This window comes from Phoxinus phoxinus, assembly GCF_949152265.1.
Source record: "Phoxinus phoxinus genome assembly, chromosome: 13".
NCBI classification, from domain to species: domain Eukaryota; kingdom Metazoa; phylum Chordata; class Actinopteri; order Cypriniformes; family Leuciscidae; genus Phoxinus; species Phoxinus phoxinus.
In genome coordinates, this window is record NC_136888.1 from 10,092,034 (window position 1) to 10,107,944 (window position 15,911).

Below are 15,911 nucleotides of genomic sequence, written 5' to 3' on the forward strand. Positions count from 1 at the left end.
AACAAGCTTCCATACAAATATATATTTCCTATTCTTTTTAAAGCAATTAGTAAATTTTGTATTGTGTGCACATTATTTTCCTTTTTTTCTCTCCAGATGGCCACTGGACAGGTTTCTCATTTATCTAAATATGCAGATCAGAAATGCTCTGATAAAAAGAATAAAGGGTAATTTTCCAAACGCTAAAATGTGTCTGTGTTATAATGTGTGTTAGGGTTTCTTTTAACAACTCTTTGTCTCCTAACTGTTCTAGTCAAAGCAGCAGTGCTTTTCAGCGTGAGAAGTATGAAGACACTGAAGAGCCTGTAACAGTCAGAGGAGCATATGAATCTTTAATCTACCTGAGACACCTCAGGATCAGAGAACTCAAGGTAAAACTCAGCCAAAAACTGTCATGAAAGATGTAAAAGGTTTGAGAGATTTTGGTTTATCCTACTAAAGCACCAAAATGTAAGTATTACCACACTTTTTAAGATGCATACCATGTTTTTTGTTTTTTGGACATGTACTATGGTAATACAATCATTTGTTGAAAGTCTATCATGCAAATACATTACCATAATACATAATAAGACTTGTTTTGGTCATTTACTATACTGATACTATATGGTTTCCTGATTTTTTTTGTAATTTTAATAATTGTATTATTATTACAGACAAAACATGCAAATGAGTACATAAAAACATTATTTAGTACAGTATATACTTTAGGTATATAAACTATGAATTATTATTATTATTAAGCTGTTCAATAGGTTGGTAAGATGTTTTTTTTTTTAAAGAAGTCCTCAATCTCATCAATCAGTTTAAAATGACTGGCTTGTATTGCAATATATTTTAAATGTTAATTTATTCCTGTGATGCAAAGCTGAATTTTCAGCATCATTACTCCAGTCTTCACTCTTCAGTGTCACGTGATCCTTAAGAAATCATTCCAATATGCTGATTTGCTGTTCAAGAAACATTTCTTATTATTATCAATGATGAAACCTATGGAAGCTTTTTTCCGCCATGGAATTATAAAACAATTGCGACTTTTTATCTCACACTTTTTTTTTCTTTTACCAGTTCATATTTCTAGAATAGCATTTATTTGAAATGGAAGTCTTCTGTAAAATTATAAATGTCTTTATTGTCACTTTTGTTCAATTTAATGCATCCTTGCTGAATAAAAATATGAATTTATTTTAAATATTAATGACCACAAGCTTTTGAACGTAGTAGGTTTGTGGTTTAAAATTACCATAAATCAGGAGAATTATGACCGTACCCTACTAAATTCGATTAAGTTCATAGGTTAATTTTTCAAGAGGAAAGAAAAAAATTTCTGAAGCCACATTTTAAATGCTTTTCTGAAAATGTGCCATATAAATACCAGGGTAATACCATTACAGTACTGTTTTGCATGGTTTATTTCTCCTGCTATAAGGGCTTTACTCACTAAAATACTGTGTTTTATCGAGTCCTGGCCTCTTGTTTGTGTAGCGCACTAGTTTGAGCCTGCTGAACTACCTGCGGTCAGTGGAGAGGACTCTGGCGATGGACGCCGCGGGTCTGGAGCTGGTCGGAGGAGATCTGGTGAGAAGTGTGGAGGAGACGGGCTGGATGAGTGCTGCTAAAAGACACGATGGCTCTACTGGAGCTCTTGGATCAAATCACTTCATCTACAACAGTCCGGTTGACCATAAGGTTCCTTACTTGCAGATTCACACAGTGTTTCATGGAAAAACCAATACAATGTGAAAGGCAGAGAGGGTAAATCTCTGTTCTGTTTTAGGTTCACTTTGCCGAGTTTATGGAGTTTCCCGAGGTGGAAAACCTCCATGATTACTACAGCACAGATGGGAGCTGCATCCACACGCAGGACCAGCGGGGTCTCTACATCATTTATGACGTGGCCCTGGTGGACCTGCAAGAGTTGGAGCAACATCTGCTGCTCACTGCGTCTCATTTCATACAGAGGAGCAGAGGTCAGGGCAGATGCTCCCCCTCCCCTTAATTATGCTAATTTTCCAGTATCATATACAATTCAAGTCAAGTTTATTCGTAAAGCGCTTTAACAACACCCAGGGTCCTATTTTAACGATTGGTCTAAAGCGCAGGGCGCAAGTGCACTTAGAGCGTGTCCGAATGCACTTTTGCTATTTTGACGAAGAAAATTCTCTTAATGAGTAATGGGTGTGTTTTGGGCGTAACGTGATAAACCAATCAGAGTCTCATCTCCAATTCCCTTTAAAAGCCAGTTGTGCTCGCGCCATGGCGGATTCGCTATTTGCATGGCGGAATTTGAACGCGTCTCCAGAGTACAAACGGATCCGCTCGTGCGCGAGGTTAAAGCACGCAAGCAGACCATCTACGGGTCAAGCCGGATTCCACCATACCTTTATGTACACAATAATAATCTTTTACATTGTAATCCTTTTATTTTTAATATTTGCCATGTTTGTGTGCTGCTGCGCGTCCCTGTGTGTGTATAAGCAGAGTGTACGCATGTTATGGACCCGACTACAGACTCATTTGACTAACGCGCTCTATAAATATTAATAAAAAATACTGCGCCATTGACTGTTTCAGTTGGTAAATGGCGTAGTGTTTTTCAGTTGCTTCAAAATAGCAATGCGCCATCAATGCGCCCGAACACACCTTGTTTTCAGACTAGCACACCCATGGGCGAACAAATGGACGCAAATGCATTTGCTATTTATACAACGTGGCGCAGGACATGAAAATGATAACTACGTCGGGCTGAAACTAGCCAAAACACTAGCGTCGCGCTTGCCACTGCATTGCGCAGGGTGTATGATATAGGGCCCACACTGTTTCAAACTTGCTTTACAGAAAATCACGATGTTGATGTTTATAATGTCTTAAAATCTTTGTAGTTGCATTTAGCAGATAAGAGCTGGGCGTTAATGTAGTTTACATTTTGCAACGATACAAGCAATCAAGCAGTTGAGATTTGCAACATACTATACATTGATTTATGTGAGTGAGTGTACATAGTACATAGTAGCATGTATGCGAATAAAGTTGGACACTAATATATCCAACTTTTTAATAAAGAGCCAGGCGATAATATAATTACATTTTGCAAGGAAATAAAAAATCAGGCAGTTTTTACTTGAGTGTACTGTATGTATGCGGACAAGGTTGGATATAATATATATCCAACTCTATATATAGAGCTGTGCCATATAGTTTATATTTTTTGATGATACAAACAATCACGCAAACAAGATTTGCTATATAGTATATGTTGCTTTACATGAGTGTATTGTATGTATGCAGGTAAAGTAGGATGTACTATATCTAACTTGTTTCAACTGTTTATGACTGATATGTTCACTTATATTGCAAACATTAAAATATCAATTAACTTAAACTTATGACAACTCATTTTACTTGATAACCAGAAAAAATTCCTATTGATAAAGGATGTTTAACAAGAAAACAATGTAGGTCAGGACTGTTTTTTCATCCTTTGTGAATTCATGGTGAAAATTGTTTTTATAATGTATGTCATGTGATTGAAAAGTAAGAGGGCTCGGTGCCTTAACTGAGGCGACTCATATTTTAGTTCTTCGACACAGAGCTGCCATAACGAAGAAGTTTAAAGACACCTTTAGTTTGTAATCTGTGTTTCACAATTGTCATTTCATGTTGTTCTGTCAGAATCACATGCATCTGATGGATCTGGAGGAGAACTTCACTCTCTGGCTAGAATGGATGTGGATCGGATGGCTGTGCTTTTAGACATATGGACATGTGAAACAGAATTTCTGGAGCACAAAATACAGGTATGTGATGTGTGACTGCAATTCAGTGTAATTTGAATGATACTGTACACTACCGTTCAAATGTTTGGGATTGTTTAATGTTTTTAGAAGGAGCTCAGCCAGGCTGCATTTATTTGATCAAATATAGATTAATAATGTGACATTTTTTTCTATTGTAATATATTTTCAAATGTAATTTATTCCTGTGATGCAAAGCTGAATTTTCAGTGTCACATGATCCTTCAGAAATCATTCTAATATGATGATTTGCTTTTCAGGAAACATTTCTGATTATTATCAATGTTGCAAACAGTTGTGCTGCTTCATATTTTTGTGGAAACTAAGATAAATGTTTCCAAGATTATTTGATGAACAGAAAGAACAGGATTTATTTCAAATAGAATATAAAATCCATTTACTGTCACTTTCACAATTTAATGCATCATTGCTAAAATTAGAATGATATATTTCTTTCAAATGACTTACTTCCCCAAACTTTTGAACAGAAGTGTATGTCAATGATCCAATGTCGTCTTGTATTTACAGCTCTTGAATTGCTATTTGGAGGCGTATCAGCATGTCACAGATCCAGAGGAACAGTTCAGATTGGCTCAGGTCATCACAGATGTCATGCACAGAAGGCCACAGATTGATTTTACTGCTGGGTATTTTGTTCAAGCTTACAGGGACACGATCGTCTGCCTCCACAGCCACCAACAGCTTATCAAACTAGTGCTGAACAACCATGTAACCAAGCATTCGCTGTTTAATTATGTTTAGCCCACCTAAAGATGTCAGATTATTTGAGTCTCTGATGTTTCCTGAACGTTAGATTGATGAGCAGCGGCAGTATCTGGAGAGAATATGGAGGGAGGGACAGAATGGTTGTCCTAGTGAATACGGCCTGCCACCAAACTGCATCCCTAAACATTTGGTATCAGTCGGTGGAAGCAGGTAAAGACCAAAATAATCAATCGTAAATTCAGCATAACTCAAATGTTGACACTGTTTACTTTATTAAAGAGGACCTATTATGCTTTTTTTTTTTTCTTTTTTTTTTTTCTTCATGTTTCTGTTTGAGCATGAAAACAGTCTGCAAAGTTACAAAGCACAAAGTCACTCCAAAACCCAGAGTTATTACTATATCAGTAAGCACTGTTTCTGAACTTCCTGATTGTAGTCTTGAGTTTTCATCTGGGAAAGTATGTCACAATGTTCCTCATTTAAAGGAACACTCCGACTTTTTGGGACTTTAGCCTATTCAACTTATCCCCCAGAGTTAGATAAGTCCATACATACCTTTTTCATCTCCGTGCGTGCTATAAGTCTGTTTGACGCACCCACCGCTAGCCTAGCTTAGCACAAAGACTGGATGTAAATGGTTGCAGCTAGCATACTAATCCAAATAAGTGACAAAATAACGCAAACATTTTCCTATTTACATGTTGGGATTTTTATAGTCACAGAGTAGCACCTGAGACGCGCCGTGGTGAGGAGCAGAGAGTTCGTTCAGAGCGCGTCTCAGGTGCTGCGGTTATCACTCCGCCCAAGTAGCAGTGCTTCGCCTTCAGAGAATATAGTTCCCAGTATTTATACGGTTAAAATATGTCTGTGTCTCATGTGACTTTGTTTTTTGTACACTCTGTGACTATACAAATCCCAACATGTAAATAGGAAAATGTTTGCGTTATTTTGTCACTTATTTGGATTAGTATGCTAGCTGCAACCATTTACATCCAGTCTTTGTGCTAAGCTAGGCTAGCGGTGGGTGCGTCAAACAGACTTATAGCACGCACGGAGATGAAAAAGGTATGTATGGACTTATCTAACTCTGGGGGATAAGTTGAATAGGCTAAAGTCCCAAAAAGTCGGAGTTTTCCTTTAAAGAATTCATGTCCGAGGCCTTTCCCAAAATAAATGGGGCGAGGCCTGGTAGAGTTAGTTAGTAGTGTGTTGAAACTCGCCGTTATGGTAAGGGGCGTGACATCGCCCAAACACGCTGGAAGCGATTGACCAATCACAACACACTGGTCCAGCCGACCAATCAGAGAGCATATTGCCCTTTTCAGGAGGAGGGGCTTCATAGAGACCGAAACTAAACAGAGTGTTTCTGACAGACTGGGAAGAGAGGTGCTGCAACAATGTAAAATATGTGACAGACAATGTTTTTTGAACATCTAAGCATGAAAACCGATTCTAGTAAACCCCCCCAAAAAAATCAATATTTTGAAAAAGGGCATAATATGGCCTCTTTAATACTTGCTTCTAGTCTTATTTAGCACTTGTAACTCCAGTACTTTAAATAATTGAGAAAAAAATGCAGACCTTTTATTCTTGTTAAATATGACATCACATTGAGGGATGCATCACAAAATGAATTGCAAATGTTGTTTTAAATATAAATCTAAAAGCATAAAAGGCGAAACACTTGTTTTAAGGTGTGTATTTGTGCCTTCTTTGCAGGCCTTCTTTGAAGAGCGTGTATTTTTTAGAGATACACCCCTCATTGGGTTTGGCGTCTCGGCTGTACGAGGATCTTGAGCGGGCCTGTGCTGAACTATTTGAGCTGCACAGAGCGAAAACACCATCTCAGAGAGTCAACCTTGAGCAAAGGCTCTTGAAAACGGCCCTGCGTCGTTGGCACATGCTTGCAGCTCCTGGCACCACCTGCAGTTCTCAGATCCAGAGAGACGTATGTGTGTTTTTTTGTTGTTGCTCCAAATAAGCCGAGATGTCACTGTCAAACTTGCTGTAACGTTTAGCGGGGAAATAAAAGGAAAATAAATAGAAGTACTTTATTAACCTTAATGTATTAATGAGAGACATTTCAGTACAGCAGCAGCCAGACACAGCTTGTTTCACAGCTTTGTTGTATTGCATGCTCACTATTTATTATTTAAATGTGTGCATTTAAATCAAATGCATGTTTTATTCAAAGAGGTCATGAATTGAGAAATAAAATTTAATATTTGGTCCCACTTTATATTAAGTGGCCCTAATACCTGTGAACTTACATGGTAACTACATGTGTACATAGTATGTAACTACAGTGTAAGTACACATTAGTACATAGTATCTACAACTGTATTATTAGAGTAACTACACGTATGTAACAACCCACGTAATGGTATGTGTAAGTACAAATGTGTAACAGGACATTGGTAACAACACTTTTTTTCACATTAGTAAGTACACATGTGTAACTACATTTTGTATCAACAATATGTAGCCTATTTGTTGTTCCAATTCCACATGCAGTCTTAGATACTGCAGTTACCAGTTTGGGTATAAATGTATTTAATTTCCAACAAGTGGACAGTTCCTATGGAATTATCATGTAACGACACTGATGTACACAACAATTACCTTAACAATTACACTTTATATTAAGTGGACAGTTCCTGAGGAGTTACCATGTAACACTGGTATCACAAGGTGAAACTTTAGTTGTAATTCAACATTAGTCATGCCAGTCATAAATACATGTATTCCAACTTGTAACTGCAGTATCTAAAACTGCATGTGGAAGTGGAACAACAAATAGGCTACATATTGTTGTTACAAAATGTAGTTACATAATTACTGTTACACATGTGTACTTACTGAAGTGAAAAAATGTTGTTACCAATGTCCTGTTACACATTTGTACTTACACATACCATTCTGAGGGTTGTTACATATGTGTAGTTACGCAAATGTTACAGCTGTAGATACTATGTACTAATGTGTACTTACACTGTAGTTACATACTATGTACACATGTAGTTACCATGTAAGTTCACAGGTATTAGGGCCACTTAATATAAAGTGGGACCCTTTTATTGAAACCAATCTGCTCAAACGACTTGTTTTACATTTTTAATCATTATGACGCATGTCAAAGTGCGACGAAAGACCACCTCTGCATCATTTCTACATCATTGCCTCTTTAGCCCCGCCCACCACTTTATGCATCTCATGTAGTAAATATGTGACAGACGCAAACAGGATTACTCCAGCAACAACTGTTTATTTACCATGCGTCACTATTGCCTTGTTTACAGATCGTTTATGTACTCACTTTACTTTACCTTTACTAAAAATGATGAACAATGAATATAAGAACGACAAGCGATGGTCATTAATTCATTATTTGTTTACACAAAACACTGTAAGTTATCATTTGTCAACTATAACTGTGGTAACACCAAGTACTTAAACTTTATTTGCCACTTGAATTGGTAAATGTTTCAGCTATGTAAGTATATAAACACCTTCCTGTAGCGTCTTACTATCTCGCATATACATAAGGAATACATTTAAATAAAGATAATTAATTACCAAGCTGTCGCAGCCTTGGTATTTGAGGTGTAGGTTTGTCTTCTGATTCAGGGTCAGACTCTGGCTCAAGCATGTAGAGCGAACATAAGAAGTTTTCAAAACAATTCTACTAGTGTGGCGGCGGGGACGTTGAAAATGATTTGAATATGCAAAACTGTAACTCAATCTTAGCAATGGCCGTTTACTTTCAAGTCTTGAATGTGACACCTATCAAAACAATAGTGTTTCAAAGAGAGGGTCAAAAATAGCCTAATCTAAATCAGGATGTTTTTGTTGTAAAAATTTTGCGAACATTATAGGTGGACCTCAGAGAATATTCAAATAATTTTTTTTAAAATGCAGTTCATGACCCCCTTTTAAGAGTATGCAATGATTAACATTTTGAGCAGTATAGTATTCAACATTGATGTTGCATTTTTAATCAGTTTATCAACTAACAAAGAAATAAATAAGGTTGTTTGCATTATTTATCCAATTTTGTGTTAAATGTTCATTTGTTCATTCGTCCTTTAAGAGGTGCCGGATACAGTCAGTGTTCTGTATTGTTTCAGTTGTTCTCAGATGGGTTCATGGAAGATCCTGTTCTGGTCAGAGAGCTGGGAATGTCCGTTGTGAGATCTGCCGAGGAACAGGAGAGGAAACAAGGCAAAGACAGACAGTTGTTCATGCTGAAGATGTTCTGCACACTGCTAGAGCTCGTCACACTCCGTCACCGCATCATTGAGTCAGCTTCAGAAACTGAACACCTGTCCCAGTTGAGTTGGAAACCAAAATCGCTGAGCAGTTAAAAATTTCCTTGATTTTTTTCATTCATTATTTCAGTTATTGAAACTTGGATGCAAAAATGGTTAATTACTTAATTTCCACAATGCTAGTTTGCTAGCATTGGCAGAAATGACAGCATGCAAATGGACTGATTAATTATTCCGTAGTCAGAGATGGTGGAAAATGATCATGAAAAATCTAATTATGTTAACATAAGTGGACCTCAGTGAGGAAAAAATATGAAAAATGATGATGTGGCTCGTTGCATTTTGACATTATTTTCATGACAGTTAAACCTATATATATATATATATATATATATTAATATATATATATATATATATATATATATATAAGTACTCCTAAAAATGACTAAATAATCACACATTTTTCTGTAATTAATCATACCCAACCTTAACGTTTTTAATATATTTTTATATTGTTATACTTTTACATTGAGTCTCCAAAGTTATGAAAAAACAACATAAAGATGATAGTTGTAAAATATTTTTAATGCCATTTTTTTTTCACTAAGTACTATGAATCACTGATACTGTACTGATACTGATACTGATGTCTCTTTTAAATTTAGTTTTTTCCTCAATATTATCCATTCAACATTATGGTAAAATTGAAAGCTCCATTGTAACATTTATTAGGCTATAAAAAATAACAACTTTTAATTTAAGTGAACTTAAAACAATTCACATAAACCCACTGTAATTATTGTCACATTTAGATGTACCTTTAATATATCAGCGGTCAATGCTAAGGATTTTTTCTACCGGTTCAGATTTTTACCTACCCTGCTAAAATGCACAAAAAAAGTTATTGTTTTCATTGTTTTTGACCCATGTAACCTTGTAAACAGCACTTTTTAGGTTTAACAGGTAAATATACTGAAAATTGAAAAATCAAACACTGCATAAATTATAAATTGAATATAGATTAATACTTATCAAAGCTTAATAAAGTTATTCAGTCAAGAGCAGTGCTCGTTTCGGGTGTTTGTTCACGTACAGCCCTTTTTTTGCATCTTATCGCACTTGAAAGGTTTAATTGCACTTGAAAGAATGATAGTGCTGATCATATACTGTAGTGCTGCCAAAGGATGACAGAAAATAACAGATGCTGCCTTAATTGCGTTTAATATTTTCAACTCGTTAAACTGAAAAAAATGCTAAATTAACGTGTTATTTTTGACTTCCCTCTAATATATAAAAACACACAATTATATTTATATTAGATACAATTACATATTTTTTGCTGCCTTTAATCTTTCCTTCAAATGATGACAGCTGAAATGATCTAACTCTCAGCTGAATGTCTTTTGCTTTCTGTCATGTCACTCTAGATTATATAAGTCAGTGGCCAGAGTGATGGGCTTTGATGATGTTCATTTGTACATGCGGCCGGTGCCGTTTGAGTCTGCTGTGAGGAAAGAGACTCCAAAACAACTTCCCGTGTTCATCACCGCCCTCCAGGACGACAAACAGAATGCGGACAGGTAAAAGTCTGTAGGACCAATATTGACCTGTCATGCTCATTATCAGAATCTGTTGATAGCAATGACATTGAACGCAGTGTAGTGTGTGTATAAGGTTTGTTGCAGCCTAAATGCTGCAATTAGTGGTTGCTTTTAAGGTTTGTATACTATTTCTCAATATATCATTAATAAGTCCTCTTGCACCATTGGTTCCGAAAGTGTAAAATCTAGTTCCCATTCCCTTCCTGTTTCATAGGTTTGTCCCAAACAGCCTGCCTCTGTGTGTTCAGGAACTTGATGAGAGTCATGTTGGCAAATTCAGCTTTCAATCTAACGAAGCAGTTCTACAGGTAATCACTTGATTTATAATTGTTATGCACATTATTTTCGTTCAGCATATGAATCGCTTGACTTTTTGTCTCTGTGCATCAGCTCATGAATCAGTCCAGCTTGGAGAACCTGCATGTGGTTCTGGTGTGTCAGGTGGTTCAGAAGAATGCTCTGATTGGAGCGCTTAAACAAGCGTCCCTGTGCTATAGGATAGAGAAGCTGGACCCGTCCTCAGATACAGACCTGCCACTGCAGCATGACGGATCGACTTCCTCTGAAACCAGGAGACGTGCCTTAGCTACTAGAAACAGGTCGAAATGCATGAAGACAATTCAACTTTTCAGAAAGTTTTTAGTGTCGATTAATGCAAAAGATATTCTGATTTTAAATACTTTACAGTGTTTTATCATTATGCTCAAATTTGTTTCTGCCTTTAATTTATGTTAATTTAAATAAACATAAATCACTGTTCTTACAGTTCTTAATTATATTCTTAATAGAAAATACAGTGCAATGGTTTGTGAGATTCACCCATATGTAAAGTAATTTGGATATACTTTTTTTTATAGAAGCCCTGTGTGAAATGTTTGTTGTAATTCAGGCTTGCAGGTGCTTTTGTGTCCATTCAGCTGGAGAAAGTGGGAGTTCGAGATGAAATGCTGAATGCATTTATAAAGAAGAAAGAACAGACGAGTTCGCTGAAGCTAAGCTCTGTATGTAAGCGTTAGAGCTGCACGATTAATTGTTAATAATCACAATCTCGATTCAAACACCCACACGATGTTATTCCTAAGTGACAACACTTTTGTCTTTTAAACCTTTGACAAAATCATATCAGAACATTTAGATCTGTGTTTGCGCTGCACCTGAGCCAGAGAGAGCAGTTGTCAGGTCTCAAACAGCTTCACAGACTTTTCAACCACCCATATTATTATTTTAATGGTAGAAATATTCAAATAATCAAAGAATTACTGGCATAAACATACTGGCATAAACTAAAATATATTTAGTTTATATCCAAACTAATTTTTTTTTAGTTTGGATATAAACACTGATGCATATAGTAGCGAACAGAATAAAGTAAAAACCCTTTTGAAGGTAACTTAAAATAAAATGTGTATCGATTACATAGTTACACGAGTAGGGGGCGAGTATTGGCTGATAAAAAATTTGTTTGTCATTGAATCATTCGTTCAAGAGATTCGTTCATTGAAAAACACTCATTCATCAAGTAATGAAACAAATCAAGTCTTTATGAGTACGTCATTGAATCATTCATTCAAACCATTTTTTTAAAATATTTTTTTCAATATTCTGTAGCAATTAACATTTTGTCAGAACCTCTAAAATGACATGTTATTTTGTTTAGTTGTCTATTCAGAATTTGGGAGAATTGTGTTTAAAACAAAAAAACATGATTCTCTATCCAGAATCGTGCAGCTCTTGTAACCAATAAGTGAAAAATTATTTGAATTGCTCAATTAAATGGAAATGTTCCTTATTTCTTAATTCTTCTCTCAATAGGAAGACATGGCCAGAATCAAGAGGAAACTGATTCTGGAGTTCTGTCACAAGTAGGCTTAGTCACAGAATGATGTTTCCCACATTTTATTTTCTATAAAAGACCCCACATCTTTATATTACAGTGTTCTTTGCTCTAGCACTGGTTATGTCTCTTTCAGATTCAACATGCGCATGTCACAGAGTTGTGTCCGAGGGCAGGTTGTTGCTCTTTGCCACAGCTTCACCTCACTGCTCCACGAGGTGCCACATATCCGCGACAATCACTTTGTGATGGGAACACTCAACGAAACCAGATCAGACCTGCAGTCAGAGGACAGATTGTGTCCTGATCCAAGGTGAAGCATATAGAAGAAAACACAAACAAAGAGTTTCAGTTTAATGCCATGTTGAATCTTAGACAGACGATTTAGACACTGAATTTATGTGCTTAATGAGCTTAAAAACCTTTTGAGCTTCTAAACATTTTGATCATTTGGCTTTTGCTTAAATGCTTGAACATTTAGGTTTGTAGACAAATAAATCGTTTCAACAAGTCATTCAGTTGGGCTGAATAGTGAATGATAAACAATCAAATGTCAAATATGTCAAAATGAAAAACAGTGGTAACTAAGAAACAAAAAATAAAATATAAATGTGTATTTCATAGTTTTGATGGATTTTGTATCATATAAAATTTGGAAAATAGTCAAAATAAACAAACAAAGAAAAAGAAAAAGCTCCAATAAATCAATGCATGCACGAAAAAATTTATGCAGCACAAATAAATACATGAATGCATAAACAAATTCATTCTTAAATAAATATATAGTCATTTCTTTTCACAATGTAAATGCCTTTCTAAATCAAAACTGCTTCTTGCTGTTCAGGACATTTCAGCCTCGTCCCAGAAGACTGTTATCAGCCGATGGAAAGACTCTAGTGAACCTGTGGTTCATCCCTCATTATACAGAAGTGCTGCTCATGTTCAGAACTCTGGAGGAGAAGGTGAGAAATGCATCTGCGACTTATAAACATGGCATAGCGTCCCAGTTCTCATTAAAAAAAGGGGGCCCCAAAAAGTCTTTGCATATTTAAAGTTGAAGTATGTATTTTTATGATTTAAAAAAAAAAAAAAATACATTCTCTATAAACCCAGTTTATTGTTAATGGTCATTGACTGTTATTACTTTTCCATCTTTTCTTACCTGCATATGATACGGTATGCATTTAGAAATTTGATACACATATGAACCGTATGCACTCTAATGCAACAATATCATACACAATATAAGTTATAAATGTCTCTTATGGTTCAAATAACACACAAGATGGCATTTATCTGAGTATAAATGGGCAATTAAGCTCGTTCAAACACTGTCACCCTACCAGCAGCGTCTCGGGTTGACTAATCACTGATGTGCATCCGATTTCTCTCGTCCTCATTCACTCATAACTCTCTTCAGCCACGTAATCCTTTCTTCAGAAGAGACGTTGTGCAATTGGACACTCCTCCTGCAGGCTGCTTAATGTGTTTGAATCAGCCGGTGATTTTTAATGGATGTATGGATGTTCTTGTTATACAGGAATGTCACCAGGCTCTTCAGAACACCATGCAGATTATTTCAGCTCTTCATGACATTGTCTATTACCTGGTGAGCTTTGCTCGGCTGGGGAACCCAAACACTTCCTTCAGTCCCGACAGCGCTCAGAGGCTCACAGCGGACTGGGGCGGCTTAGAGAGCATCGGTACAGGATAATTCTGTAAAACAAACAGTGTTGCTCATATTCCGCAGGGGTCCTATTATGCTTTTTAATTTTTTCAACTTTAGTTAGTATGTAATTTTGCTGTTTGAGCATAAAAAAAATCTGCAAGGTTACAGAGCTCAATGTCGACATCAAAAAGAAATATATATTTTTAACAGAATCCACTTTCCAAGAACTACAACGAACGGCTCGTTTGGACTACAATGCGGTTTTCTGGATCTTAGGAAGTCACAATGTTACTAATTTAAATAATCCGCACCTTTGCAATAAACAAAAAAGGGGACGAGGCCTGGCTGAGCTGCATTAGAGAAGACAGTGTTGTTATGTCAAAGAAACTTTTGTTTTTTCACGTTTCCAAAACTCATTTGCTTGACCTTCCTAAGGCTGACAAACTTAGAGTGGTTACATTTTATTTTAAACATTGTTCCTGAACATTTTAACCCCAATGTGTATCTGTGCTCTGCACATTTTATGGAGAACAGCTTGTTTTCTGTTGCTTTTGTAAGCTCTCGCTTTTGTAAGATGGTTCAACACTCCCTAGGAAAATTAACCATGGTCTTGTGATCGATTACTGTTTGTATTACCATAGTTTTCCAACAAATATCACGATTAAATGGCAGATAACATAATGTATAAGAAAATAACAAAAAAAAACATTCCACTCTGAAACGTCCTGTGAAATCCATGATTGTGTCTGTGCATGAAATCCGTTCTGCACGATCATCTTGTTCTTTAACATTGTCAGGGTCTGAATCAGACATGAATTCAGTTTGGTTTGAAATTGACACCATCCTTATTCATATTTAAACTAGAGCAGAACTCGCAGTTAGTGGCGGGACATTTCCCAAACATGCGCTAAGCGGTGCCAATCACAACACACTAGGCCAGCTAACCAATCACAGCACATTTCTTATTTCGGAAGGAGGCATTTAATCGAAACCGCAAACTAAACTGCGCATTCGAGACAGACTGGGGAGAGAGGTGCTGTAATAATGTAAAATGTTTTTTAACCAATCAAGCATGAAAACATGTACACCTACATTCTAATTCTAAACATTCTAGTACACCCCAAAAACAAAACCAAGACTTTGTTAAAGGGCATAATAGGACCCCTTTAAAATATACACTGTGTTTAGATGATATTGTGCGACTTCCAGCCCAGTGTTTCCTTACGCTCTGATGTTTGTCCAAAGGGGCTGAACTGTGGGACGTCCAGCGACAGATTGACTCTCTCTGTGAGCCCAGAAGTTCAGAGAATGTCGGGCGGCTCCTGCAGCTACACAGGGATGTGCTCTTCCTGCGCTTCGATACCGCAGTGCGCTTCATGATCAGGTGCTTGTAAATGACAGATTCCACAGCATTAGTCTCAATAGCAAATAATAACGTTTGAGATGATATAGAGGAGAACTTTTGTGAAAAATCTTAAAATGCATGTTACTGTCACGTTTTGAGTATTCATGTCTGTTTTCTTGTTCTGTTAGTTCAGCTCCCTATCAGTTTGTCATCATGGTGTTTGATTTGATTAGAGTTTGAGTTCAGGTGTTTCTAGTTAATTAGTCTCATTAGTTCCTCTTTTTGCAGTGTACTTAAGCCCTTTGTGTCTTTCTGTTCATTGTCAATTCTACGTCCTGTTATGTTTGTTGTTCTGTTCATGGTCCTGTTATTCTTGAGTGTTTTGTGAAGATTTTAGTTTGTTATTGAAAATTGAAAGTTAAAGCTCTGGCACTTAGATCCTGTTTCATCTCTGCTGTAACCAACGCTGACAGTTCAAAATTACAGATGTAAATTTTGTATTCATGTTGGTTTCATAAATCTTTAAAAAAAAAAAAAAAAATTTTTGTTCCTCCACTGAAAATTATATCCAGTGGTATAATCATATGGTAAAAAAATATATTATAAAATAATATATAATCACATTGTAATGTATACAGTATTATTATTACAAAAGCATTTAAAAAAGGTTTCAA

General features: G+C 36.3%; 1 protein-coding gene across 1 annotated transcript in view; it reads left to right on the plus strand.

Annotated features, from left to right (window-relative positions):
* Positions 1-15,911, plus strand: part of LOC307008867 (uncharacterized protein) — a 67,608-nt gene that overhangs the window by 39,262 nt on the left and 12,435 nt on the right. Inside the window, exons 13-30 of the mRNA XM_079632143.1 lie at positions 97-167; positions 254-371; positions 1,486-1,689; positions 1,778-1,970; positions 3,673-3,797; positions 4,323-4,523; positions 4,609-4,730; positions 6,240-6,468; positions 8,648-8,850; positions 10,216-10,368; positions 10,604-10,697; positions 10,780-10,988; positions 11,279-11,390; positions 12,202-12,251; positions 12,360-12,536; positions 13,068-13,185; positions 13,764-13,926; positions 15,138-15,276. Coding sequence (XP_079488269.1) covers positions 97-167; positions 254-371; positions 1,486-1,689; positions 1,778-1,970; positions 3,673-3,797; positions 4,323-4,523; positions 4,609-4,730; positions 6,240-6,468; positions 8,648-8,850; positions 10,216-10,368; positions 10,604-10,697; positions 10,780-10,988; positions 11,279-11,390; positions 12,202-12,251; positions 12,360-12,536; positions 13,068-13,185; positions 13,764-13,926; positions 15,138-15,276 — 2,681 coding nt within the window. The remainder of the gene's footprint in view (positions 1-96; positions 168-253; positions 372-1,485; positions 1,690-1,777; positions 1,971-3,672; positions 3,798-4,322; positions 4,524-4,608; positions 4,731-6,239; positions 6,469-8,647; positions 8,851-10,215; positions 10,369-10,603; positions 10,698-10,779; positions 10,989-11,278; positions 11,391-12,201; positions 12,252-12,359; positions 12,537-13,067; positions 13,186-13,763; positions 13,927-15,137; positions 15,277-15,911) is intronic.